General features: G+C 40.4%; 1 protein-coding gene across 3 annotated transcripts in view; it reads right to left on the bottom strand.

Moving 5' to 3' along the window:
• LOC133549257 (protein inscuteable homolog) overlaps positions 1-27,446 on the bottom strand; it is a 140,475-nt gene that overhangs the window by 54,019 nt on the left and 59,010 nt on the right. For all 3 annotated transcript variants that reach the window (XM_061894485.1, XM_061894484.1, XM_061894483.1), the window contains 4 exons: positions 8,497-8,866; positions 8,369-8,421; positions 7,434-7,557; positions 7,234-7,347 (listed from right to left, as the gene is read on the bottom strand). In XM_061894485.1, coding sequence (XP_061750469.1) covers positions 7,234-7,347; positions 7,434-7,557; positions 8,369-8,421; positions 8,497-8,859 — 654 coding nt within the window. In that variant the 5' untranslated portion in view covers positions 8,860-8,866. The remainder of the gene's footprint in view (positions 1-7,233; positions 7,348-7,433; positions 7,558-8,368; positions 8,422-8,496; positions 8,867-27,446) is intronic.

Genomic DNA, 27,446 nt, shown 5'->3' with positions numbered 1-27,446 from the left:
ACAAGCCTGTTTTGCAGGTTTCCCTGCTCTTCAGGGGATTTTATAATAACATAGGCTCCGAAAGGGATAAGCGGTAGAAAATAGATCCATATATAATAAAATCCTCTGAAGAGCTGGGAAACCTGTGAAACAGGGGATTTTATAATAAAATATATAATAAAATCCCCTGAAAAGCAGGGAAATCCAAATTCAAATATTTTAACTTGGGACTTCTCGCGGGCCGGATTTTGGACGCTGGCGGGCCGTAGTTTGTGGAGCCCTGGATTAGGGGGTACTTGAATTAAAAAAATGTTCACAGGGGGTACATCACTGAAAAAAGGTTGAGAACCACTGGTCTAGGGCAGTGGTTCTCAAAGGTATGCCAAGGGGTACGTGAGATTTTTACAAAAAATTCTAAAAATAGCAACAATTCAAAAATCCTTTATAAATATATTTATTGAATAATGCTTCTACCCTGCCTTCTGCCCAATTTTAGCTGAGATAGGCACCAGCGCCCCCCGCAACCCCAAAGGGAATAAGCGGTAGGTAATGGATGGATGGATGGAATAATACTTCAACAAAATATGAATGCAAGTTCATAAACTGTGAAAAGAAATGCAACAATGCAATATTCAGTGTTGATAGCTAGATTTTGTGTAGACATGTTCCATAAATATTGATGTTAAAGATTTCTTTTTTGTGAAGAAATGTTTAGAATTAAGTTCATGAACCAGATGGATCTCTATTACAATCCCCAAAGAGGGCACTTTAAATTGATGATTACTTCTATGTGTAGAAATCTTTATTTATAATTAGACCACTTGTTTATTTTTCAACAAGTTTTTAGTTATTTTTATATCTTTTTTTCCAAATAGTTCAAGCAAGTCCACTACAAATGAGCAATATTTTGCACTGTTATACAATTTAATAAATCAGAAACTGATGACATAGTGCTGTATTTTACTTCTTTATCTCTTTTTTGCAACCGAAAATGATTTGCTCTGATTAGGGGGTACTTAAATTAAAATAATGTTCACAGAGGGTACGTCACTGAAAAAAGGTAGAGAACCACTGGTCTAGGGTATACTTAATGACGAAAAGTGATAGCTTTCTGCAATTAATTTTGAATTAACTATGAACAAAATGTGATTAATCACGATTAAATATTTTAATCATTTCACAGTCCTAATATTTCTGTGTAGCTTTGATGTAGCAAGCTACATTTGCCGTGCAGCTTGTAGTGTAGTTTACTACAATACTCCGGAGACAGCTTCCCCTTTAGCTTAGCGACATTCAATCGAGAGGTACTTGTCGCCGAGCCTACAACATTTTCCAAGTAGCTTGCTCACCACTGATAATATAATTCCTCGGATTTTCAGAATCTTCCGTGTGCGCACTGAATCATTTCTTAATGTCAGCACTATATTCCTCACTACATTATTCACACCACCTGTCACAACAGAGGAAACATCAACTCTCTTTCCCGACATTTCAAAATCTAATCACGTTTAACGGAGGACGGGGAATCGTACGAGGGATGCACGCAGTCTGCGGAAAATGATAATGAGGGTTTGAAGAGCTCGGGAACAAGCCAGGAGTTCGGCACTCATTGTGTGTGTTTCATGTCATTTAGTGTGGTGCAGTTATTGGAAGGCAGCTTCAGCCTCCTACTGACCGCCCACTTCAACAAGGTGGGGCGGATTGATAGGTAGACAACGCCTAAGCCTTGTGATCAATGCTTCTTGCTAATGGGAACTGACGGTATTGATTGTGTGTGTGTGTGTGTGTGTGTGTGTGTGTGTGTGTGTGTGTGTGTGTGTGTGTCCTGTAAGTGGCCAGCTAACTAATGACCCGATTGAGACTTGTTGTCTGGTCTCTTTGATCTTACCTCATAGCTACGCAGTCTTTTCAGAGGGGTGTGCAGGACAAAGATCGAGTGACCGATGCAAGGTGTACCATCCTCAATAAGAGGAGGTGGAAGGTTCTGGTGTGAGGTGAGGAAAATCATAAAGTTGAGGAATTTCCGTGGGGGTTTATTGTTCGCACTTTACAGGTCGCCGGTCTTCTCAAACTGTCTGGATTGATGAGGTGTGTGAGTTCAGCGGACAGATTACTGCGTGTTCACTTTCAGGATTTATTCGTATCAGGCTGAGGTCAATGGATGTTCCTCACCCCTAATCAGTAGGGATGTATACCATGTACCTGTATTTTTTTTTTGGTACCGGTTTCTAACTGGGTCAGTCCAGGAAAACTATCAAGATTCTGGACTAATGATACGGCTATAGGTATTTTTTTTATCCAGCTGACCGTATTAAAGGCCTACTGAAACCCACTACTACCGACCACGCAGTCTGATAGTTTATATATCAACGATGAAATATTCACATTGCAACACATGCCAATACGGCCTTTTTAGTTTACTAAATTGCAATTTTAAATTTCCCGGGAGTTTCGTCTTGAAAACGTTGTGTAATGATGAGGTGTACGCAAGACGTCACGGGTTTTTAGGAAGTATGAGCGCTGCGCACACACACAAGTAAAAGTCGTCTGCTTTAAAGGGGAACATTATCACCAGACCTATGTAAGCGTCAATATATACCTTGATGGTGCAGAAAAACGACCATATATTTTTTTAACCGATTTCCGAACTCTGGGGCGGCATGGCGTAGTGGGTAGAGCGGCCGTGCCAGAAACCTGAGGGTTGCTGGTTCGCCTCCCACCTATGGACATCAAAGTCGCTGCCGTTGTGTCCTTGGGCAGGACACTTCACCCTTTGCCCCCGGTGCCGCTCACACCGGTGAATGAAAGATGAATGAATGATTGGTGGTGGTCGGAGGGGCCGTAGGCGCAAACTGGCAGCCACGCTTCCGTCAGTCTACCCCAGGGCAGCTGTGGCTACAGATGTAGCTTACCACCACCAGGTGTGAATGAATGATGGGTTCCCACTTCTCTGTGAGCGCTTTGAGTATATAACAATAGAAAAGCGCGATATAAATCTAATCCATTATTATTATTATTATCTCTAAATGGGTGAATTTTGGCGGATTAAACGCCTTTCTGTTTATCGCTCTGTGGCGATGACGTCAGAACGTGACGTCTCCGAGGTAATACAGCCACCATTTTCATTTTCAACACATTGCAAACATCGGGTCCCAGCTTTGTTATTTTCCGTTTTTTCGACTATTTTTTGGAACCTTGGAGACATCATGCCTCGTCGGTGAGGTGTCGGAGGGTGTAACAAAACTAACAGGGAGGGATTCAAGCTGCACCATTGGCCCAAAGATGCAAAAGTGTCTGCCGCCAGACCCCCATTGAATGTGCCAGAGTGTCTCCACATTTTACCGGCGATGACAGACATGGCACAGAGATGCATGGATAACCTGCAGATGCATTTGCAACGATAAAGTCAACAAAATCACAAAGGTAAGTTTTGTTGATGTTGACTTATGTGCTAATAAGACATACGTATTTGGTCGCCGCGTGACTGCCAGCTAATCGATGCTAACATGCTATGCTAATCGACGCTATCATGCTATTTACCGGCGGTGCTAAAGCAGACATGGCACAGAGATGTATGGATAACCTACAGATGCATTTGCAAATATAAAGTCAACGAAATCACAAAGGTGAGTTTTGTTGATGTTGACTGCCAGCTAATCGATGCTAACATGCTACGCTAATCGATGCTAACATGCTATTTACCGGCGGTGCTAAGACAGACATGGCACAGAGATGTATGGATAACCTGCAGACGCATTTGTAACTATATTACATTTCCTTCAACCCACATTTAATGCGAAAAAAACACTTATCAATCGACGGATTTAAGTTGCTCCAGTGTCACAAGATGGGAAAGTCCTGATCGTTTGGTCCGCACATTTTACTGGCAATGCTATAACGCAGCTATTCGGCCATGCTATGGCTATGAATAACGTCAATAGCTATTCGCTCAATAGCTTCAGTTTCTTCTTCAATACTTTCATACTCCAACCGTCCGTTTCAATACATGCGTAATCTGTTGAATCGCTTAAGCCGCTGAAATCAGAGTCTGAATCCGAGCTAATGTCGCTATATCTTGCTGTGCTATTCGCCATTGTTTGTTTACATTGGCAGCACTGTATGACGTCACAGGGAAATGGATAGTCGCATCGCAAATAGCGAAAATCAAGCACTTTAAAGCTTTTTTTAGGGATATTCCGGGACGGTAACATTTTGAAAAAAACTTCAAAAAATACAACAAGCCACTGGGAACTGATTTTTATGGTTTTTAACCCTTTTGAAATTGTAATAATGTTCCCCTTTAACGGCATAATTACACAGTATTTTGGACATCTGCGTTGCTGAATCTTTTGCAATTTGTTCAATTAATATTGGAGAAGTCAAAGTAGAAAGATGGAGTTGGGAAGCTTTAGCCTTTACCCACACAAACACACGGTGATTCCTTGTTTAAAATTCCTGGAGGTGAAACATTACTATGGATCAGAGCGGGCAAGCAAACATGGTTCCCGACCACTTGTCAACCAGCAGGTTTCGGTGAGAAAAGTGTGATTAAAAAGTCGCTTCTTACCGGAGAAAAGCTGAGCTTGTGCCATCCATAGCTGCCGTCGACTACCCTGAGACATTGGCGTCAAGACACCCGTGGACACTCACCTCCGACTATCAGGTAATAATAAACTCACTAAAACACTAGCAACACAATAGAAAGATAAGGGATTTCCCAGAATGATCCTAGTAAATGTGTTTAAAAACATCAGAATCCGTCCCAATGCAATCACGTTTTTTTTTTCTAGTCCGTCGCTATCAATATCCTCAACCACGAATCTTTCATCCTCGCTCAAATTAATGGGGAAATTGTTGTTTTCTCGGTCCGAATAGCACTTTTTAATGGCGGCTCCCATTAAAAACAATGTGACTATGTGAGGAGCCCCCACACTTGTGACGTCATCGTCTGCAACTTCCGGTAGAGGCAGGGCTTTTCTCTTAAAACCGAAAGTTGCAAACTTTATCGTAGATGTTCCCTACTAAATCCTTTCAGCAAAAATATGGCAATATCGCGAAATGATCAAGTATGACACATAGAATGGACCTGCTATCCTCGTTTAAATAAGAAAATCTCATTTCAGTAGGCCTTTAAATATAACATTCAGTTCAAGTGCTTGTTATGGTACGGTAGCATCGTCTTTCCAAGATGCAGAGGAACGTCAGGAAGCAGCTTGCAGGTAATAAGAATGATTTATTCTTAAATGCAGACAAAAATATGCTGCGCGGTGCCCACGGCACGGGAAACAAGTACGGGTTAGCCAAAAGGATGCCAGTCAAAACACGGACTAGGAGCATGAAGGACAACTTTGTTGCATGGGAGCAAAACAAAAACACCAAGCTGAGTAAGGACAGAGAATGGACTCGATAGCTCTCTGATTAGTGCCCGTGAGCAGGTGAGCGTCCTGAACACTAATCAGAGGCAGGTGAAAATAATCAGCACCCATGAGAACCAAGAAACACAAAACAGGGAGGGTGAAACCGAACATGAACAAGTGAATTAAGAAACGTAAATAAACTATGATCCGGGCAACGGATCATCGCAGTGGTGCTGCTATGCATTAAAAAAAAGACACGGGTAGACGATAATCAGCTTGGAATAATGACAAATAAGGAAGCAACACCAAACACAGGTTTCTAACAACAACATTTCCATGCACTAAATTAGTCTGATTTCTAAAAATAGTTTGTTTTTTTCACAAGAAGTCCAAGTGTCCATGCACTCTTTCTAATGCACTATTGGGCATAAGTACACTGGGGGGCGCTTATTTCCTTTTTGCGTGGATAAATGTATTGCTTTTTCTGGTTGACCTATGACGTCACACCAGGCATCGGAGGCTCCATACAAGTAAACAGCCCAGCTCTGTTGTACATGATGTCAGCTTCCATATTGACACAGATTACAAATATTACGTCTCTAATGGGTATGCTGATGTTAAATAACAGAGAGCATCAAGGAACAATCCTATATTGCGCTACTACCAAGAATGTATCGGAGCGAATTCAGGTCCAAAGCAAAGAAAGAATGAGAGCAAAGAGTTCTTTCGAAGGAATTTTCAAACGGAGAATCATGGAACCAAAATTTGCAAATGTCTCGGATTTCATTCACAAGGCTCTTCCGATTGATGGGAGTAGTTTTAAAACCGAAGGAAAAGACCGTTCGTGCCACGGCCGATAATGCTCCAGATGAGGGATGCTATTGTTCTGGACTCTCTTGCCAGGGTCGAGAGATCTGGTTTTCAATGGCATAATCCAGGTGTCTTAGTCCGACTTTTCCCAAAACCGAACACGATCGGATTAAAGTGTTTCCATGGGTTGTAGGAGGCTTATTTAGAGTCGAAGTATTTGAGAAATTCGACAAATTTCGTACATGGACACACACTGAAAGTCACACATGATAATAACAACTACCTGTCAACCGTCCTCTAAACGGTACAGTAATCCACAGCCCAAACTAAATTAACCAGAAAAAGTGAAAATCTGAAATAATCACTGGGTCTTTTTATTTACATATTACACACACAACACCGACATGTACATCAGTAGCAGAACAGGTGGGTGCCATGATTGGGTATAAAAGCAGCCTCCATGAAATGCTCAGTCATTCACAAACCAGGATGAGGCGAGAGTCACCACTTAGTGAACAAATGCCTCAGCAAATTGTCAAACAGTTTAAGAACAAAATTTCTCAACCAGCTATTGGAAGGAATTTAGGGATTTCACCATCTACAGTCTGTAATATCATCAAAAGTTTCAGAGAATCTGGAGAAATCACTGCATTTAAGCGATGATATTACAAACCTTCGATACCCCAGGCGGTACTGCATCAAAAAGTGACAGCAGTGTGTAAAAGATATCACCACATGGGCTCAGGAACAATTCACCAAACCACTGTCAGTAACTACAGTTTGTCGCTACATCTGTAAGTGCAAGTTAAAACACTACTATGCAAAGCAAAAGCCATTTATCAACAACACCCAGAAACTTCGGTGGGCCCCAGCTCATCTGAGATGGACTGAAGCAAAGTGGAAAAGTGTTCTGTGGTCTGACGAGTCCACATTTGAAATTGTTTTTGGAAACTGTGGACATCGTGTCCTCCGGACCAAAGAGGAAACCGGTATGGATTAGGAATGTTGGCATTGGTATCAATAAAATCCTAACAATATCAGTGACGACAGTACAACCAATCACGTCTGCCCTGGACAATCGCTGTACCTTGGCGATGATGCTGCAGAGCTGAGGTCCATCCTGGGTGAGGGACAACAGGTTACTGATGGCGCTGCCGATGGTGTCAACGTCGTCCGAAGACTCAACTTGTTTGATCAGAACCTGCAAGAACCGAAAATCTGACATGTTGAAAACAACTAAAAAGTCATTCGACTTTTATTTTCACTAAAAAGCTGTCCAGTGCAGACCTGGATCTCATTGGCTAAGGCCATGTCGATCATATTGCTGAACAAATCGCTGACGTCAGTCAAGATCTCATGGATGGCATCTCTCATGGATTTCAGGAAGAACTCGTCCTCGGTGTGCAGACATCTGAAAAGGACAGGAAATTCAGGGAACACAGTCTATGACTCTGAGGTGTTAGGCTGCAAAGTTTACAAAGAAGTTAGAAGGCTGACAGTTAGCACGTGTCAAGTACCAAGTTTATGAGTCTGAGGTGTTCGGCTGTACAATTGGTTTAAAAAAAAGAAATACCAATGCTAATTATTATTATGCTAAAATGCTAAAGTTAACCTGTGTCAAGTATCAAGTTATATGAGTCTGAAGTGTTTGGCTGGAAAATAGTCTAAAAAAGTCAGCATGTTATTGTTAGTATTCTAGCATGCTAACAGTTAACATGTGTCAAGTACCACGTTTATGAGTCGGAGACGTTCAGCTGTAAAATTGTTTAAACATGTTAGCATGTTAATATTAGCATTCTAACAGGCTAAAAGTTAGCATGTGTCACATACCAAGTTATATGACTCTGAGGTGTTCGGCTGGTAAAATTGGCTAAAAAAGTTACCAATGTTAATGTTCGTATGCTAGAATGCTAAAGTTAGCATGCTAAAAATTTACATGAGTCAAGTACCATGTTTATGAGTCTGAGGTGTTTGGCAGCAAAACTGGCTAAACAAGTTAGCATGTTAGCTAAAGTTAAAATTAAGCAAAAGTAGATAGAATATACTTTGTTACCGACAACACATAACTAAGATGTGAACAATTTAGCATATTGTATTAGTTTGAGTATCTTTAATGTAGAAAATGTATCAAAGCGCATTTTTCAATTCCTTATTAATGGGGCCCCTCGCTGAGCAAAGTTTGGACCCCCGTGTTGTAAAGGTGCATCTTGTAAAAAGTTTACCTCTCGGTGATAGTAGTCAGCTCCATGCACTTCTCCAGAAGAGCCGTCTCGTACTGTGAAGCAAACACAGCGTGATTAGTGGCGGCACGGTGCAACGGGGTCCTCGCAGCGGGGGGATGGGGGATCACCTTCTGCATCTCAGGCGGCGTGCCCCGCGCCGCACTACTGTACTCGTGCACCAAGGAGCGCACGTGGCAGTTTGCCCGCACAGCCGTGCTGTGGACCCTCTGCCAGCGTCCCTTCTCCAGCCGCTGGAACATCTTGCCCAGCTCTGTGCTGACCACCAGGGCCCGGCGGAGGAGCGTCTGCAGGTTGTTGCGGGCCACGTGGTCCCCGGCGCCCACCCCGCCGCCCACGATCAGCTCAGCCTGCTGGTTGTCGTCCTCCACCTCGATGGGCTTGGCCTGGAGTACGCACATGCACTCCACCTCCGTCATGTGGCGCAAATCCTCCATCCACCGCTGGACCGAGTCCACCTGCAGGCACTGCATGCGGCTGCTGATGGACGAACATGTGACCACACAGACACAACTTGTTAGACCTTTTTGGTCCTGCTAACCAAGCCTTTGCACACAATGCATGTAGTAAATATAATTTTTCACACATCAGGGTCTTTTCCCAATTCAAAACCTGCTTGTTACTTCTTTCGGAGTCAGCCAATCAGTTCTCCTATGGAGGTTAATGTGTGACCTCAAAATGAAAGCTTCCTTTAGACACTGAATCTATTTAACAGATTTTTTTTCCATCAAATCATGCTGACAATTACAGGAAATAAAATAGTGTGAGCAGAATTTGTGGTTTTAACATTTTGTTTGTCAAAATACAACCCTTTTTAAAATTCAGTGAGTAACAATTCAGTGAAAAAAAAAAAATCAGTGTAAGAAAAAATAATAAATGTAAAAAAAAAAATTGGCGTACAAAAAGTCATTGTAAAAGAATTCAGTGCATAGAAATTCACTAAAATAAAATTCAGGGCAAAAACAATTCAAGTTATAACAAAATAAATGTAGAAAATTCACAGTAAGAAATACAACCACTTAGTGTATATCAATTTACTGTAAAAAAAAAAAAAAAAAAAAAAAAATCACTGTATGCACAAAATTGTGTGTTCAGTGTCAAAAAAACTCAATTAAAAAACAATTTAGTGTATTAAAAATTCAATACAAAAAATTCAGTGTAAAAAATAGTGTTTTTTATTTAAAAAAATTAGGGTAAAAAAAAATCAGTGCAAAAGCAATTCAGTGTATAAAAATTCGATATAAAAAAATCAGTGTAAAAAAACAGTTTTATAGAAAAAAAACTGTTTGTTTTAATTTATGTAAAAAAATCACTATATATAAAATTAATTGCAGAAACAATTTAGTTTATTAAAAATTGTATGTAAACACTATAGTGTAAAAAAAATAGTGTTTTATAAAAAAAGTGTGCAAAAAAAATTTAATTCATAGAAATTCAGTGTAAAAAAATTCAGTGCGAAAACATTTCAGTGTCTAAATATTTGATGTGAAAAAAGCTGAGTAAAAATACAGTGTTTTATATAAAAATTCAGTGTATGAATTTAGTGTAAAAGAAAAATCACTGTATTAAAAAAAAATCTGTGCAAAAAAATACGTTCAAAAACACTTCAGTATATTAAAAATTCTATGTAAAAAAATCAGTGTAAAAAATGGTTAAATATTTTAGTGTATATAAATTCAGTGTAAAAAAAGAGTGTTTTATATAAAAAATTCAGTGTATATCAATTTAATGTAAAAACAATCACTTTGTAAAGAAGTTGTTGCAGAAAACAAATCAGTGTAAAAAAAATTGGTACAGAAAAATTCAGTGTAAAAAAATAGTTCAAAAACAATTCAGTGTATAGAAATTTATTGTAAAAACTAGTGTAAAAAATACAATATTTTAAATACAAATTCAGTATAAAGCAATTCACTGTATAAAAATAAAATGTAAGAAAAATCAGTGTAAAAGAAATGTGTTTTATATTTTTAACAAATCAGTGTGTCGATTTAGTGTACAAACAATCACAATATAAAAAAAATTCACTGTAAAAAAATTGCTACAGAAAAATTCAGGTTAAAAAAATTATGTTAGAAAAGTATTTTGTGTATTCAAAATTGTATGTAAATATTCAGTGTAAAAAAATCACTGCAGAAAAAGTCAGTGTTAAAAAATTGTGCAGACAAATTCAGAGTAAAAAACTGGAGCAGAAACATTTTATTTCAACTAAATTTCAGTTTATAAAAATTACGTTAAAAAAATGTTGGCGCAAAAACAATTCAGTGTCTAATCATTCAATGCAAAAAAAATTAAGTGTAAAATGAATTCAGTTTAACGAAAATTGTTACTTCAAAACTCAAGACCCATGTCTGGGAAATGGAGACTGAAGTTCCTCTGGCTGGTTTTGACACATGATCGATTGTTTCAGTCTTAATTTACAGGAAGTCGGTTTTGAGGTTTGAAGCAAACAACATTTCTGCATTGAATTTTAACAGACTGAATTTTTAAACATATTTTTCTCACAAAACTTATTGACAAATTACAAATAAAATTGTTAGCATGATTTGATTTTAAAAAATTATGTTAAAAAGGATTTTATAATAAAGACACACATTAACTTCCAAATTCTACCAGCTGTCATGAATCTGATTGCTTTTAATTGAGATTGAGTTTTTTATGCATGGCTTATGTAGCGCTCGTGTGTGTTCTTGTGGTTTATTCTTTAAAACAGAAAGTGGATATTGCAAGAATCTGTGAGCAGGCTGACAAACACATCAATATCTCTTTAATGAACAGCAGGTCACAGGAGCAATTCAGAGTCCGGCACGTGGGAAGTCCCCGGAGTGGTCGCGTCAATGCTAATAACCTCTGGAACTGTTCTCCCCGGGTGCCGTCTGTAGTTGGTCCCTCGAGACCACATGGCGCTCAATGGCGACGGACGTAGCATTGTGGTCGTGTGTACTCGCCAAACATTTTCCACTGGCGAGCGGTCTCAGAGCATCGCAGGTATTGGGTTTCGGTTACACAGGACAGAATCATTAAAAAAAAAAAAACCCACAGCTCCATTTCTGTCTAATCCACTAACAAACTCAACAGCGGCTGGCGGTTTATGAAAGCAAATCAATGTGGGCTTTTGTCCGGGTTGTGCTAAGGTCTCACTCGTACCGCAACCAACCCTTCCAATCAAATTGTTTTCTAGTCTTCAGGAAGTTTAGTGCCAGAAACATAGGTCTGTTAAACACTTCCAAAGTTGTACAACATGAAATTCAACCAAAAAATACACTAGCTGAGAAAATATCAGCTTGAGAAAATATCCCTAACAATGTATTTGTCCAGTCCTCAAAAATCAATCTTCCCTGAGGAGCCAATAAATCCGGGGTCGGCAACCCGCGACTCCCGAGCTGCATGCGGCTCTTTGGCAACTCTGATGTGGCTCAGCTGCATAATCGCCGACCCCGAAGACTGTTACGGGGGAATTCCGGATTTCAGTGCCTCTCCCGGACATCACCCGGCGTCAGCGTTCTCCGATTTTCACTCTGACTACAACATCGAGGGCGTGCCGTGCTGGCTTTACTTTTAACATCCTCAACAACATATCATCGCGCCCGCCTTTACGGAATGTAATCTGCGTGCCGACCGGACGCATGCATTTCGCTGCTTCTGTCGTCACATGTACGAGATTGCAAGTCATACTGGGTGATACAGGTTACACTGAAGGTTGTGATATGAATAACTTTAACACTCTTACTAATATGCACCACACTGTGAACCCACACCAAACAAGAATGACAAACACATTTCGGGAAAACATCCTCACAGTAACACAACATAAACGCAACACAACAAATACCCATAATCCTTTGCATCCTAGACTATTCCTGACCCCGCGCTTCCAACCCGGCCCACCTCAACCGACGCACGGAAGGGGTGGGGTTTGGTGCTAGCAGGGTGTATAATATAGTCAGGAATAGTCATGGATGCAAAGGATTCTGGGTATTTGTTGTGTTGCCTTTATGTTGTGTTACTGTGAGGATGTTTTCCCGAAATGTGTTTGTCATTCTTGTTTGGTTTGGGTTCACAGTGTGGTGCATATTAGTAAGAGTGTTAAAGTTGTTTATATCACAACCTTCAGTGTAACCTGTATCACCCAGTATGCCTTACAATCTCGTACATGTACCTGCGGAAGCCACATACAACATGCTGCTGGACTGGCAAACAATTTGTACATGTTGTAGAAGGCATCAAAGGAAATGGCTTCATTGCACGCCCTTATTATTATCTGGGTGACCACCAGCAGATGTTCCCGAGAATGGTTGCGGCTCCCATTGTCATCTCTATTTTGTGAAACTGGTCAAAATGGCTCTTTGAGAGGTAAAGGTTGCCGACACCTGCAATAAAGGTTTTGGAAGGTTACCAAACGGTGAATAAGCAGCGAGTCACACTCAAACAGCTTGATGAGCACCCATCGTCGTGGCTGACGAGGAGACACGCCACACACTCGCTCTCGACTTGGCATCATTCCGCACAATGAACCACTTAGGGACACCTAAACCAAGCTGAAATCTCACGATTCCAACGGCACAAAGCCACCACATCCCCTTCCCCCGATCCTGTTCGTCTCAAACCCGACGGAGCCATTTCCTGCCATTATATAACATCATCTCATAAGAATGAGTCGGGCTTGATTTATTCGCCTCGCCGGCCTCAAATTGTTGCCCTCGCCGCGAGAGCGCTGATGATGAGGATGATAATAGGCCTGTTTTCCAGAGTTGTGAAAGCGGCGCACAAGCGTTACAAATATTTACATGCACGATCCAAACAGGCTCCAGAGGAGTCCTGGCAACATCGGCATCCCCTTACACCAATGGAATGGTCTACTTCCTTCTGGCACAGGAAGTCTCATTATGTGACCACAGCTAACATAGGCAGATTCAATAGTAGTGTTCTTACTTGAGGATAGTTTAAAGAGCCAAACTATGCTAGGCATCATTACTGCATCAGCATTGAGAGTCATAACCCAGCTGGCACAAAATATTGATACAACGTTGATTATACGTACGTGTCCTTTAAAACTGACTTAGAAACAACGTTGCTAAATAGTTGGTCTAACAGTGGATCCATGTTGTTGGTTGGGAAATTGCCAAATTTCAATGGTCGAATCAACGTCACAACCTGACATTGATTAAATGTCGTCAAAAAGCATGTTGGTTCAACGTTGTATTTGTGTTGTGGAATTTTGGTTGGAAAATTATCAAATTTTAAAAGGTAGAGTCAACGTCACAGCCTGACATTGATTAAATGTCATCAAAAAGCATGTTGTTCCAACGTTGTGTTTGTGTTGTAGAATTTTGGTTGGGTAAGGAGTACATTTCAATGGTCGAATAATCGTCACAATCTGACATTGAATAGGCGTCGTCAAAAAGCATATTGTTTCAACGTATTTGTGTTGTAGAATTTTGGTTGGCAAATGAGCAAATTTCAATGGTCGAATAAAGGTCGCAATCTGACATTGAATAGACGTCGTCAAAAAGCATGTTGTTTCAACGTTGTAATTGTGTTGAATAATTTGGGTTGTGAAATTAACACATTTCAATGGTCGAATCAACGTTACAACCTGACATTGAATAAATGTTGTCAAAAAGCATGTTGTTTCAACGTTGTATTTGTGTTGTGGAATTTTGGTTGGGAAATGACCAAATTTCAATGGTCAAGTCAACATCACAACCTGACATTGAATAGGCGTCGCCAAAAATCACATTGTTTCAACGTTGTAATTGTGTTGTAGAATTTTGGTTGTGAAATTAACAAATTTCAATGGTCGAATCAACGTTAACGACCTGACATTGATTAAATGTCGTCAAAAAGCATGTTGTTTCAACGTTGTATTTGTGTTGAAGAGTTTTGGTTGGGAAATGAGCAAATTTCAATGGTCGAATCAACGTCACAACCTGACATTAAATAAATGCTGTCGAAAAGCATGTTGTTTCAACGTTGTATTTTCGTTGTGGAATTTTGGTTGGGAAATGTCCAAATTTCAATGGTCAAGTCAACATCACAACCTGACATTGAATAGGCGTCGTCAAAAAGCATGTTGTTTCAACATTGTATTTGTGTTGTAGGATATTGGTTGGAAAATGACCAAATTTTAATGGTAAAGTCAACCTCACAACCTGGTCATCAAAAAACATATTGTTTCAACGATGTATTTTTGTTGTAGAATTTTGGTTGGGAAATGAGCAAAATTCAATGGTCGAATCAACGTCACAACCTGACGTCGATTAAATGTCGTCAAAAAGCATGCTGTTTCAACGTTGTATTTGTGTTGGAGAATTTTGGTTGGGAAATTAGCAAATTTCAATGGTCTAATCAACGTCACAATCTGACATTGAACAGACATCAAAAAGCATGTTGTTTCAACATTGTATTTGTGTTGTGGAATTTTGGTTGGGAAATGTCCAAATTTCAATGGTCAAGTCAACATCACAACCTGACATTGAATAGGCGTCGTCAAAAATCATATTGTTTCAACGTTGTAATTGTGTTGTAGAATTTTGGTTGTGGAATTAACAAATTTCAATGGTCGAATCAACGTCACAACCTGACATTGATTACATGTCGTCAAAAAGCATGTTGTTTCAACATTGTATTTGTGTTGAATAATTTTGGTTGTGAAATTAACACATTTCAATGGTCGAATCAACGTTACAACCTGACATTGATTAAATGTCGTCAAAAATCATGTTTTAACGTTGGAGTTGTATTGTGGAATTTTGGTTGGGAAATGACCAAATTTCAATGGTCAAGTCAACATCACAACCTGACATTGAATAGGTGTCAAAAATCATATTGTTTCAACGTTGTAATTGTGTTGTAGAATTTTGGTTGTGGAATTAACAAATTTCAATGGTCGAATCAACGTCACAACCTGACATTGATTGAATGTTGTCAAAAAGCATGTTGTTTCAACGATGTATTTGTGTTGAATAATTTTGGTTGGGAAATTAACACATTTCAATGGTCGAATCAACGTTACAACCTGACATTGATTAAATGTCGTCAAAAATCATGTTATTTCAACGTTGTATTTGTTTTGTGGAATTTTGGTTGGGAAATGACCAAATTTAAATGGTCAAGTCAACGTCACAACCTGACATTGAATAGGCTTCGTCAAAAATCACATTGTTTCAACGTTTTATTTGTGTTGTAGAATTATGGTTGGGAAAGGAGCAAATTTCAATGGTCGAATCAACATCACAACCTGACGTTGATTAAATGTCGTCAAAAAGCATGTTGTTTCAACGTTGTATATGTGTTGAAGAATTTTAGTTGGGAAATCAGCAAATTTCAATGGACGAATCAACGTCACAACCTGACATTGAATAAAAGTTGTCAAAAAGCATGTTGTTTTAACGTATTTGTGTTGTGGAATTTTGGTTGAGAAATTACCAAATTTCAATGGTCAAGTCAATGTCACAACCTGACATTGAATAGGCGTCGTCAAAAAGCATGTTGTTTCAACATTGTATTTGTGTTGTAGGATATTGGTTGGAAAATGACCAAATTTTAATGGTAAAGTCAACCTCACAACCTGACATTGAATAGGCGTCGTCAAAAACCATATTGTTTCAACGATGTATTTGTGTTGTAGAATTTTGGTTGGGAAATGAGCAAATTTCAATGGTCGAATCAACGTCACAATCTGACATTGAACAGACATCAAAAAGCATGTTGTTTCAACATTGTATTTGTGTTGTGGAATTTTGGTTGGGAAATGACCAAATTTTAATGGTCGAGTCAATGTCACAACCTGACATTGATTAAATGTTGTCAAAAAGCATGTTGTTTCAACGTTGTACTTGTGTTGTAGAATGTTGGTTGGGAAATAAGCAAATTTCAATGGTCCAATCAACGTCGCAATCTGACATTGTATAGACGTCAAAAAGCATGTTGTTTCAACATTTATTTGTGTTGTGGAATTTTGGTTGGAACATGACCAAATTTCAATGGTCGAGTCAATGTTACAACCTGACATTGATTAAATGTCGTCCAAAAGCATGTTGTTTCAACGTTGTATTTGTGTTGTGGAATATGGCTTGACATTTAACCTTTACTACCTCTGTTTTATTGTCCCGGATGTACGTCAAAACCAAAAGGGTTCTTTTAGGAGAGATGAAAGTATGAATCCTGTTACTTGTATCCACCAGAAACTGGATCGTAGCTTCTGTTGGACTTTGAGTTGGAAGAAAACTTTGCGGTTGTTCATTTTAGAAGCGTGTGCAGCTTTTGACGTGCATGAGTCATCGAGAAGCTGCTGCTCTGCTGCTCGCGCTCAGGAAGTTTCATCCTCCAGCTCAAGCCTGGCGCGCGAGGGCGTGAGTGTTACGTTGATTTTATGAGACACTTAGCACGGTAGTTAGCAGTGAGTAATTGTCTTGTAACGCAATGATGTCAACTCTGGCTGTGAATCTCCGGGCACCACACCATTCGATTCGATTCTTGAGGGGGAACGATTCGATTTAGAATCGGTTCTCGATTCAAAATAAATACTTTTTACTAGTATTGGGTGCCAGTTCAATGAGTAACTACATTCCTTCATAGAATAGTATAACAGCTCTGATACATTTCTATATTTCTTAAAAGAAAACTAGTTTTGTTTACTAAAATTCCACCCAAACATTTAATAAAGTCAAATAGAAATAAAGCAACAAGAGAAGTATCCAACATTTCTCTTTTGTAATGTAAATCTGTACAGCAGATTTAGATCATTTACAATCAACAATATGATTTGGCAAAGTGTTTGGACTAGACGGATTAAAAAAAAAAAAAAAATTATTAAAAAATCTCAGAATTATATTATTTTATAATAATTTTTATTTTATTTTTTTAATGATGTTTTTGACGTTTTTTATTCGAATAAAAATTGTTACAAACAAGTATCGTGATTAATTCTAAAATAATTTTTGGATTTTCCGCAAGCCCAAAAGGGACAATCGTTAGAAATTGGATGGATTTTTATCTATTTTTAATAGAATAAAAATTGTTAAAAATAAGAATCGCGATTCATTTAATTTTTTGAGGACACCCCTAAAATCAACGACATTTAGTTCTTTGAGAGACTCATTTCAGAGTCCTACTAGTGCCACAGAATTTTGAATAAAAGACAGTTTTATTTCTCAAACTTGCTTACAGTTTAGATAAATCAAACTATTTTATATCACCCTTACTTTTTTTTCCTCTTAAGAATGCACGATATGTAATTTTTTCATGCCAATACCACAAATGTAAGCTTCTCAAAACCGATACCAATAATACATTTGTGTATGGTACTGTTAAATGTAGATTTAGGTGCATTTTGTGCTGACCTGGAGCTAAGCCGGGGTCAAACAAAGGTGGATTTGACAGAGTGTACATGTTGATTTAGTCCTGACTTTTAGGGGAATATTTTCATACTTATGAACAAATCGGAACAACTTAGAAGTTACGAGCTTTGGCCTGCTCGAAGAAGATGAAAATAATGATTTGTGACTGTGTCATCTCTGGCAAACGTTTTCAACGCCACAGGAGTAGGAACAAGCAACAGGGCATATAAGCCACACCCACTAAATTGTAGAAGAAATACACGTTTTTAATATATTGGTCGCAGATACACACATTATGAAATGAGTTATTTACACAGAAATATTTTATAAATATTTACTTACATACCTTAATTGTTTCCAAACGGTGTCTGTAACACGGCAGTAAAACGGATGATCGAACAAAACAGAAGTCATCGTCATGGACACCGACGTTGTCTCAATTTACAAATCCAACTATTTTGCGACGTTGTTTCAAAATCAGTTTTAAAGGACATGTGCGTATAATCAACGTTGTATGAACCTAGAAGTGACGAGCTTGCTCAAAGAAGATAAAGATAATGATTTATGACCGTGTCATCTGTGGCAAAGGTTTTCAACGCCACAGGAAAAAGCCAAAGGGCTTTTTTGGGCAGCTTCATTAGCAGCAGGCATCTTCCTAGGCTTTCAAAACACCATCCTAGTGATTCTGCCGTGTCATGTGGCTGATAATGTTTGATGTGATGAAGCTGGATGTCTTTTTCCCTCCTACACAAAGTCATTTAACCCCTTAAACAAATAATTATTTAGCCTAAGCCCTGTTTCAGCCACACTATACCAGCGTATAAGGTCCCTCTCCTCGGATAAAATTTTACACAGCTAAGTTCGCCGTGTATTTCTTGAATCTCTGGCACTTAGCTATCTATGGACGCATTGATCGTTTACAAAGTGAGTTTGGAGAGGAAGTGACGCCAGAAAGACCGCGCCCACACAGGAAGTGACCTCAGAAAGAAAGCGCCATAGCCAGTTTCATAATAAAGCGGTTTTGTAACTCAGAGGTAACCACTGGAAATATGAAGGCGAGTCATCCAGACATATCTGTCTTTCTCCTTCTTCTACATGTACAGGCGCTTGTGGAAATCACACATGATTACATTAAGAGTGCAGATATTTCGGATACAGCACTTCTCAGACGGCAAGAGAACTTTCCAATGTCCAAGTCAGCTGTGATACTAATTAGCGAAAAACTTTGTCCAATTGTCAAAAGGAGAGTCAACGAGAATGTGAGCTCCTGTGATGTGATTAAAAAAGGCAGCGTGTGCTTCGTATTACCTGGCCGAAAAGGGAAGACTAACTACGGAAAATGGCGAATGCTGTTGGACTGGCAAAGCAGACTGAATCAGTTATTGTGCGCCATGTATGTTGCGGACTCACCGAATTCACCATCTCAACAATGGATGTCCGCTAACTTTTTGCATCTCAACGCCAAAAAACGGAAATGATGATTATCGGTCCTGCTAGACACCGACCTCTATTTAATAATACAACTTTAACATTTGACAACCAAACAATTAAACAAGGCGACTCGGTAAAGAATCTGGGTATTATCTTCGACCCAACTCTCTCCTTTGAGCCACAGATTAAAAGCGTTACTAAAACGGCCTTCTTTCATCTCCGTAATATCGCTAAAATTCGCTCCATTCTGTCCACTAAAGACGCTGAGATCATTATCCATGCGTTTGTTACGTCTCGCCTCCATTACTGTAATGTATTATTTTCGGGTCTCCCCATGTCTAGCATTAAAAGATTACAGTTGGTACAAAATGCGGCTGCTAGACTTTTGACAAGAACAAGAAAGTTTGATCACATTACGCCTGTACTGGCTCACCTGCACTGGCTTCCTGTGCACTTAAGATGTGACTCTAAGGTTTTACTACTTACGTATAAAATACTACACGGTCTAGGTCCATCCTATCTTGCCGATTGTATTGTACCATATATCCCGGCAAGAAATCTGCGTTCAAAGGACTCCGGCTTATTAGTGATTCCTAAAGCCCAAAAAAAGTCTGCGGGCTACAGAGCGTTTTCATTTCGGGCTCCAGTACTCTGGAATGCCCTCCCGGTAAAAGTTCGAGATGCCACCTCAGTAGAAGGATTTAAGTCTCACCTTAAAACTCATTTGTATACTCTAGCCTTTAAATAGACTCCCTTTTTAGACCAGTTGATCTGCCGTTTCTTTTCTTTTTCTCCTATGTCCCATTCTCCCTTGTGGAGGGGGTCCGTTCCGATCCGGTGGCCATGGATGACATACTGGCTGGTCAGAGTCGGAACCCAGGATGGACCGCTCGTCCAGAGTCGGGACCCAGGATGGACCGCTTGCCTGTGTATCGGCTTGGGACATCCCTGCGCTGCTGATCCGCCTCCGCTTGGGATGGTTTCCTGCTGGCTCTGCTGTGAACGGGACTCTCGCTGCTGTGTTGGATCCGCTTTGGACTGGACTCTCGCGGCTGTGTTGGATCCATTATGGATTGGATCCATTATGGATTGAACTTTCACAGTATCATGTTAGACCCACTCGACATCCTTTGCTTTCGTCCTCTGCAAGGTTCTCATAGTAATCAATGTCACAGACGTCCCACTGGGTGTGAGTTTTCCTTGCCCTTATGTGGGCCTACCGAGGATGTCGTAGTGGTTTGTGCAGCCCTTTGAGACACTAATGATTTAGGGCTATATAAGTAAACATTGATTGATGATTGATTGAATCTCACCAAAAACGAATGGACCATGAAGGTGAAGGCAAAAGAGTGAGGAGTGTCCTGACCAGATATCTAAATCCCTAGTTTGACTGATGTAAAATGTTCTTTATCACATTTTTTACGTGTCTAATAAAGATTTGATTAATTTATGATGGCTCCGGTGTGATTCACTACAATATGGCCCCACAGCACACTGGATTCCAGTTAATTGAAATACAACAACACTGGATATTGTTCAGATAAATAAAATTAAAGGCCCTACTGAAACCCACTACTACCGACCACGCAGTCTGATAGTTTATCTATCAATGATGAAATATTAACATTGCCACACATGCCAATTCGGCCGGTTTAGTTTACTAAATTGCAATTTTTAATTTCCCGCGGAGTTTCTTGTTGAAAACGTTGCGGAATGATGACGCGTGCGCGTGACGTCACGGACTGTCAGGAAATATTAGCGCACCACTATTTGCGGCTAAAAGTTGTCTCTTTTTATCGCGCAATTAAACAGTATTCTGGACATCTGTGTTGCCGAATCTTTTGCAATTTGTTCAATTAATAATGGAGAAGTCAAGGTAGAAAGCTGGAGTTGGGAAGCTTTAGCCTTCAGCCAAACAAACACACAGTGATTCCTTGTTTAAAATTCCCGGAGGTGAAGCTTTACTATGGATCAGAGCGGTCAAGCGAACATGATTCCCGACCGCTTGTCAACCGGCAGGTTTCGGTGAGGAAATTGTGTTAAAAAGTCGCCTCTTACCGGAGATCTGTGGAGTTTGCGCCGTCCTTGTATCTGCCGTGATTTCCCTCAGACACTGGCCTCAAGACACCCGTGGACACACCCCTCCGATTATCAGGTACTATTTAATCTCACTAAAACACTAGCAACAAAATAGAAAGATAAGGGATTTCCCAGAATTATTTTTTTTAAACTTTATTTTTATTTTTTTGTAGTCCTATGCTATCAATATCATCATCCACAAATCTTTCATCCTCGCTCAAATTAATGAGGAAATTGTTGTTTTCTCGGTCCGAATAGCTCTTTCTGCTGGAGGCTCCCATTAAAAACAATGTGAGGATGTGAGGAGCCCTCACACTTGTGACATCATCGTCTGCGACTTCCGGTAAAGGCAAGGCTTTTTTTATCAGCATTAAAAGTTGTGAACTTTTACGTCAATGTTCTCTAGTAAATCCTTTCAGCAAAAATATGGCAATATCGCGATACGACCAAGTATGACACATAGAATGGACCTGCTATCCCCGTTTAAATAAGCAAATCTCATTTCAGTAGGCCTTTACGAACTTGCACACAAAGCAACACTGGAGGTGACTGTGACGTGCGCATTTTCCGTGCATGCGTACTAGGTCGCGTCGGGCCGGCGGACGGAGGTGGGTGTGGGTCTTAAACGGTGGCATTGTTGTGTGTGGACACGGATAAGGTTAGGTGTGCTTTACTCTGGATAACCTTATCTGGCTTAGTGTAAACAGGTCCTGTAACACGGCAATAAAACGGCTGATCAAACAAAGTCATCGCCATGGACACCAACGTTGTCTCAATTTACAAAACTATTTTGCGACTTTCCAAAGTCAGTTTCAAAGGACATCTATCTGGTGTAGAGGCGGAGCCGGCAGTCTGACAGCGAGGCAGGGCACTCCGTAGCCCGCTGCAAGATGGCTGCGAGGAGGCAGGGCACGCCGGAGCCTGGCCCAAGATGGCGACGAGGAGGCGTGGACGGCGAGCGAGGGGCGAGCCGGGGCGAGGCGGGGCGCAGCGGGAGCGACACCGTAATCATGATCAGGTGTGCGGGTCTCCCCCCTGTGCACAATTAAATAATCCTCTCGCACTCTGTAAAAAAGGGACAGCTGAAAACTTGAGGGAGAAAGACGGACAAAGGAGACAGACCCAAGAGGAGGTGGATGCAAAGCGAGAGCGACGGAGAACGAGAGCAAAAAGGAAACGACGACATGCTGCTGAAAAGCAGACTGCGGAGCGAGCAGCAGATGGAGGCGCAGCTGAAAAGCGACCCGACCAGAGACGGCGACTTTATTGCAAAAATAAAGAAGTCTAACCCTGCCCGCAGCTATGTCATTCCTTGGTGGTCCTTGGAACCCGGACAGTGCAAGACTGTCACATACGTATAATCAGTGACGTGCGATGAACTATACACCAGGTGAGGCGTAAATACTTTCGGAGGTTTTTTTCTTTACTTAAATTCATATGAGCAGTTCTAACCATTGTTGATTCAGGTTGCACATTAAAATAACAGGAAAACGAAGGGAGTAATTTGCTTTCATAAAAACGTTATCATAATGATATTATGGGATGACAAATTGGTATTTGACAAAGTTGTTATTAAATACTTTTGGGTCCCATTTTCTTCTACCAAAATAAATCAAGTATTGTGAGTGTGTTTTACCTTTCTGTATTTGTATCTGAAGCAATCATAACACCCACAAATGGTGGCTTACTCTAATAAAAATGCCATGTTTGATACAAATAGAGTTAAAGAAAAATAAGAAAAAAGGCTGGCTTCCGCTAGAGAGACATGTGTCTGCTAGTTTTAGCGCCCCCATTTCTCCCAGTGTGGCGAGTCAGATTACTGCTGAGGCATCGAACAATATATCACCCCCTACTTTGAGGCAGAGGCACTTGCTGCCTCATGGCCTGCCTTTTTCCTCGTGGCATCAAACACGCGCCCCCTCGCACGCACATGCTCAATACACCTGGTGTGTAGCCGTGGAGGCACCATTTGTGTCTGCCTCATTTCTGGTCTGCTGCGTTATTTTGATCAAGAAACACAGAATTTCCGCGATTTTGATCATGAAAATGATCCATATATACAGGTGCTGGTCATACTATTAGAATATCATGAAAAAGTTGATTTATTTCATTAATTCCATTTAGAAAGTCAAACTTGTAGAATGTATACATTGATTCCAAACAACCTGATACATTTCAAGTGTTTTTTGCCAAAAAGGAGATGATCATAGCTGACAACCAATGAAAACCCTAAATTCAACATGTCAGAAAATTAGAATATGGTGAAAAGGTCAGATATTGAAGACACCTGGTGCCACACTCTAATTAGCTAACTAACTCAAAACACCTGGAAAAGCCTTTAAATGGTCTCTCGTTTTGATTCTGTATGACACACAATCATGGGGAAGACTGCTGACTTGACAACTGTCCAAAAGATGACCATTGATACTTTAAAGAAGGAGGGCAAGACACAAATGGTCATTGCCAAAGAGGTTGGATGTTCCCAGAGCTCTGTGTCCAAGCACATTAATAGAGAGGCGAAGGGAAGACAAAGATGTGGTGAAAAAAGTGTACAAACAAGAGGGATAATCGCGCCCTGGAGAGGATTGTCAAACAAAACCGATTCAAAAATGTGGGGGAGATCCACAAAGAGTGGACTGCAGCTGGAGTCAGTGCTTCAAGAACCACTACGCACCGACGTATGCAAGATATGGGCTTCAGCTGTCACATTCTTTGTGTAAAGCCACTCTTGAATAAGAGACAACGTCAAAAGCGTCTCGCCTGGGCTCAAGACAAAAAGGACTGGACTGCTGCTGAGTGGTCCAAAGTTATGTTTTCAGATGAAAGTAAATTTTGTATCTCCTTTGGAAATCAAGGTCCCAGAGTCTGGAGGAAGACAGGAGAGGCACAGAATCCACGTTGCCTGATGTCCAGTGTCAAATTTCCACAATCGGTAATGGTCTGGGGTGCCATGTCATCTGCTGGTGTTGGTCCACTGTGTTTCCTGAGGTCTAGGGTCAATGCAGCAGTCTACCAGGAAGTTTTAGAACACTTTATGCTGACTGCCGCGGACCAATTTTATGAAGGTGAAGATTTCATTTTCCAACATGACTTGGCACCTGCACACAGTGCCACATCTACCAGTACCTGGTTTAAAGACCATGGTATCCCTGTTCTTGATTGGCCTGCAAACTCACCTGACCTTAACCCCATAGAAAACCTATGGGGTATTGTGAAGCGGAAGATGCGAGATGCCAGACCCAACAATGCTGAAGAGCTGAAGGCCACTATTAAAGCAACCTGGGCTCTCATAACACCTGAGGAGTGCAACAGACTGGTCGACTCCATGCCACGCCGTATTGCTGCAGCAATTGAGGCAAAAGGAGCTGCAACTAAGTATTGATTGCCGTACATGCTGAAACTTTCCGTGTTCATACTTTTCAGTTGGCCCACATTTCTAAAAAATATTTTTTGGTACTAGTCGTAACTAATATTCTAAATTTCTGAGATACTGAATTTGGGATTTTCAGTAATTGTCAGTACTAATCATCAAAATTTCAAGAAATAAACATTTCAAATATATCACTATGTGTGTAATGAATTGATATAATATGTAAGTTTCACGTTCTGAATATAATTACTGAAATAAATCAACTTTTTCATGATATTCTAATAATATGAACAGGACCTGTACAGGAACCACACCAAAACTCACACATAAAGCATAAACCAAAAGAGAAATATTCAAAATAATTTTATTACTCTGTTTTTTGAACATCTCATAGTTAAGCTTTTTTACCCCTCCTGGAGGCAAGGTGAGGCACTGCCTCACTTGCCTCCCCTGACAGCACGTCACTGCGTGTAATTAACTTTGTATCAAAGTTGAACTCGGCATGACCGACATCTTTGACACGGAGCCACTCAGTGAGTCGGTGTTTTCACCAAACACGCGGCCGCTATTCGTCAAAAACCGCCCGAAGTGGCGTCCGACGTGGCGCGGCTGGGACATTAGTGGCATACGGGCAGGTGTGCGGCGGAGCAGCAGAGCAGATGTTGTCGCTCAAGTATAGCCGTCAAAGCGCAGCTGGAAGTGGTTTGTGACCGAGCTGGGTGTGCAGACGGCCTCAGATGGTTTGAGTCGGGGGAAGAATGCTTCATAGATCACGAGCACAGGTTGAGCGAGTTTCGCTTTAGTCCACCAAATAACGAAACGTCTCTCTGCTGTTTTCCCACAAAATGATCCCACGGATGCTCCGAATTAAAGTGGAACATATTTTTGCCTCACAAGAAACATTTGGAGGCTGGAGAGTTGTTGCGTAACTCCAGCCTGACTTTCCTCACCTTGTTGTCAGCTGCACGGGAAATCAAAACGTTTTAAGAGCTTTTGGTGGAGACATCGGAGTGACTAAGGTCTAAACATGGAAAACTTTACTGTTCTTGTTTGCAAGACCACAGGCTTGCACATGCAGTGTGCATGCCAGGCCGGTATTTGGCAGTCTGACACATTTTTTAGGGGGCGACTTAAAAAAAATTACTTGTGGCCAATTAACACCTCAATAAACAAAACTTCAGTGATCATTAGAGCCGGTAAAGTGATGATGGTGTTTTCCAAAGTATTTATCTGCATTTGTGGGACGAGTGCAACACAAACATGAGACTGCCACAGAAGGATATAAAGTACCAGTAGTGTGGAAAAACAAGAGTCCTCTGTATTGAAGCTATTATCATATATAATGTAGTGGTCAAAAGTTTACATACACTTGTAAAGAACATAATGTCATGGCAGTCTTGAGTTTCCAATCATTCTAAAACCTTAATTCTAGCCGGATTCAGCATTCCTGGGTATTCATGGGTATTGTGGCCTAACAGCTCAATTTTTGTTTCATCTGACCACAGAACTTAGAAGGTCTTATCTTTTGTCCATGTGTTGTCAGATTAAACAAAAATTGAGCTGTTTGGCCACAATACCCTGCATTATGTTTGGAGGAGGAAAGTTGAGGCAGGAACACCACAACTACCGTCAAGCATGGTGGTGGTAGTATTATGCTCTTGGGCCTGTTTTGCTGCCAATGAAACTGGTGATTTACAGAGAGTAAATGGGACAATGAAAAAAGAGGATAACCTCCGAATTCTTCAGGACAACCTAAAATCATCAGTCCGGAGTTTGGGTCTCGGGCGCAGTTGGGTGTTCCAACAGAACAATGACCCTAAAAACATGTCAAAAGTGGTAAAGGAATGGCTAAATCAGGCGACAATTAAGGTTTTAGAATTGCCTTCCCAAAGTCCTGACTTAAACATGTGGACAAGGCTGGAGAAACAAGTCCATGTCAGAAAACCAACAAATTTAGCTGAACGGCACCAATTTTGTCAAGAGGAGTGGTCAAAATTTCAACCAGAAGCTTGCCATAAGCTTGTGGATGGCTACCTAAAGTGAAACTTGCCAAAGGACATGTAACCAAATATTAACATTGCTGTATGTATACTTTTGACCCAGCAGATTTGGTCGCATTTTCAGCAAACCCATAAAAGAACGAAACTTCATGATTGTTTTTTGTGACCAACAAGTACGTGCTCCAATCACTCTATCACAGAAAAATAAAAATTGTAGAAATTATTGGAAAACTCAAGACAGCCATGACATTATTTTCTTTACAAGTGTATCTAAACTTTTGATCAAGACTGTATGTGATTTGTGACACCAAAAGACTTCCACAGTTTGCAAATTAATAGATATGATCAAAATAATATCCATCTCACGGAGATTTTTGGGCCATTTTGAGAGACAATGAGGAAGCTTGTCACGTGATCGTGACATAGAGGAGGAACCTTAGATCCCTTCCCCATCAACAACAATGCTAATCAAGCAGACTTTGTGAGAGCCAATAACAATTGCAATTAATTGGGAAAACCTTATGTTTTTGAGCCCAAACACAAAGAGGATGAGCAATAGGTTTTAGAAGCCGAGTGCTTCATTGTGACACTATAGCATCGTGTAGCATTGCTAGGTGCTAAACGTACAAACTAACCAGAATAAACCATAATAAAACAAACCCTTACGGTAACATTTCCACTCTCGCTGGGATGCCGACCGACGGGACGCTCACATAATCCTGTTTACATGAAGATTCAATCACAATCCTCACGAAGGGTTTTTGTCTTTTTCGCCATCCTGGGGACGTATAAGTGTAATAATAATCTAGAATTTACTTTTGGCAAGTTTGAGACGAAGCAAA

The sequence above is a fragment of the Nerophis ophidion genome, linkage group LG03 (assembly GCF_033978795.1).
Source record: "Nerophis ophidion isolate RoL-2023_Sa linkage group LG03, RoL_Noph_v1.0, whole genome shotgun sequence".
Classification (NCBI taxonomy): Eukaryota; Metazoa; Chordata; class Actinopteri; order Syngnathiformes; family Syngnathidae; genus Nerophis; species Nerophis ophidion.
This window is presented reverse-complemented; position numbering and strand designations above follow the sequence as displayed.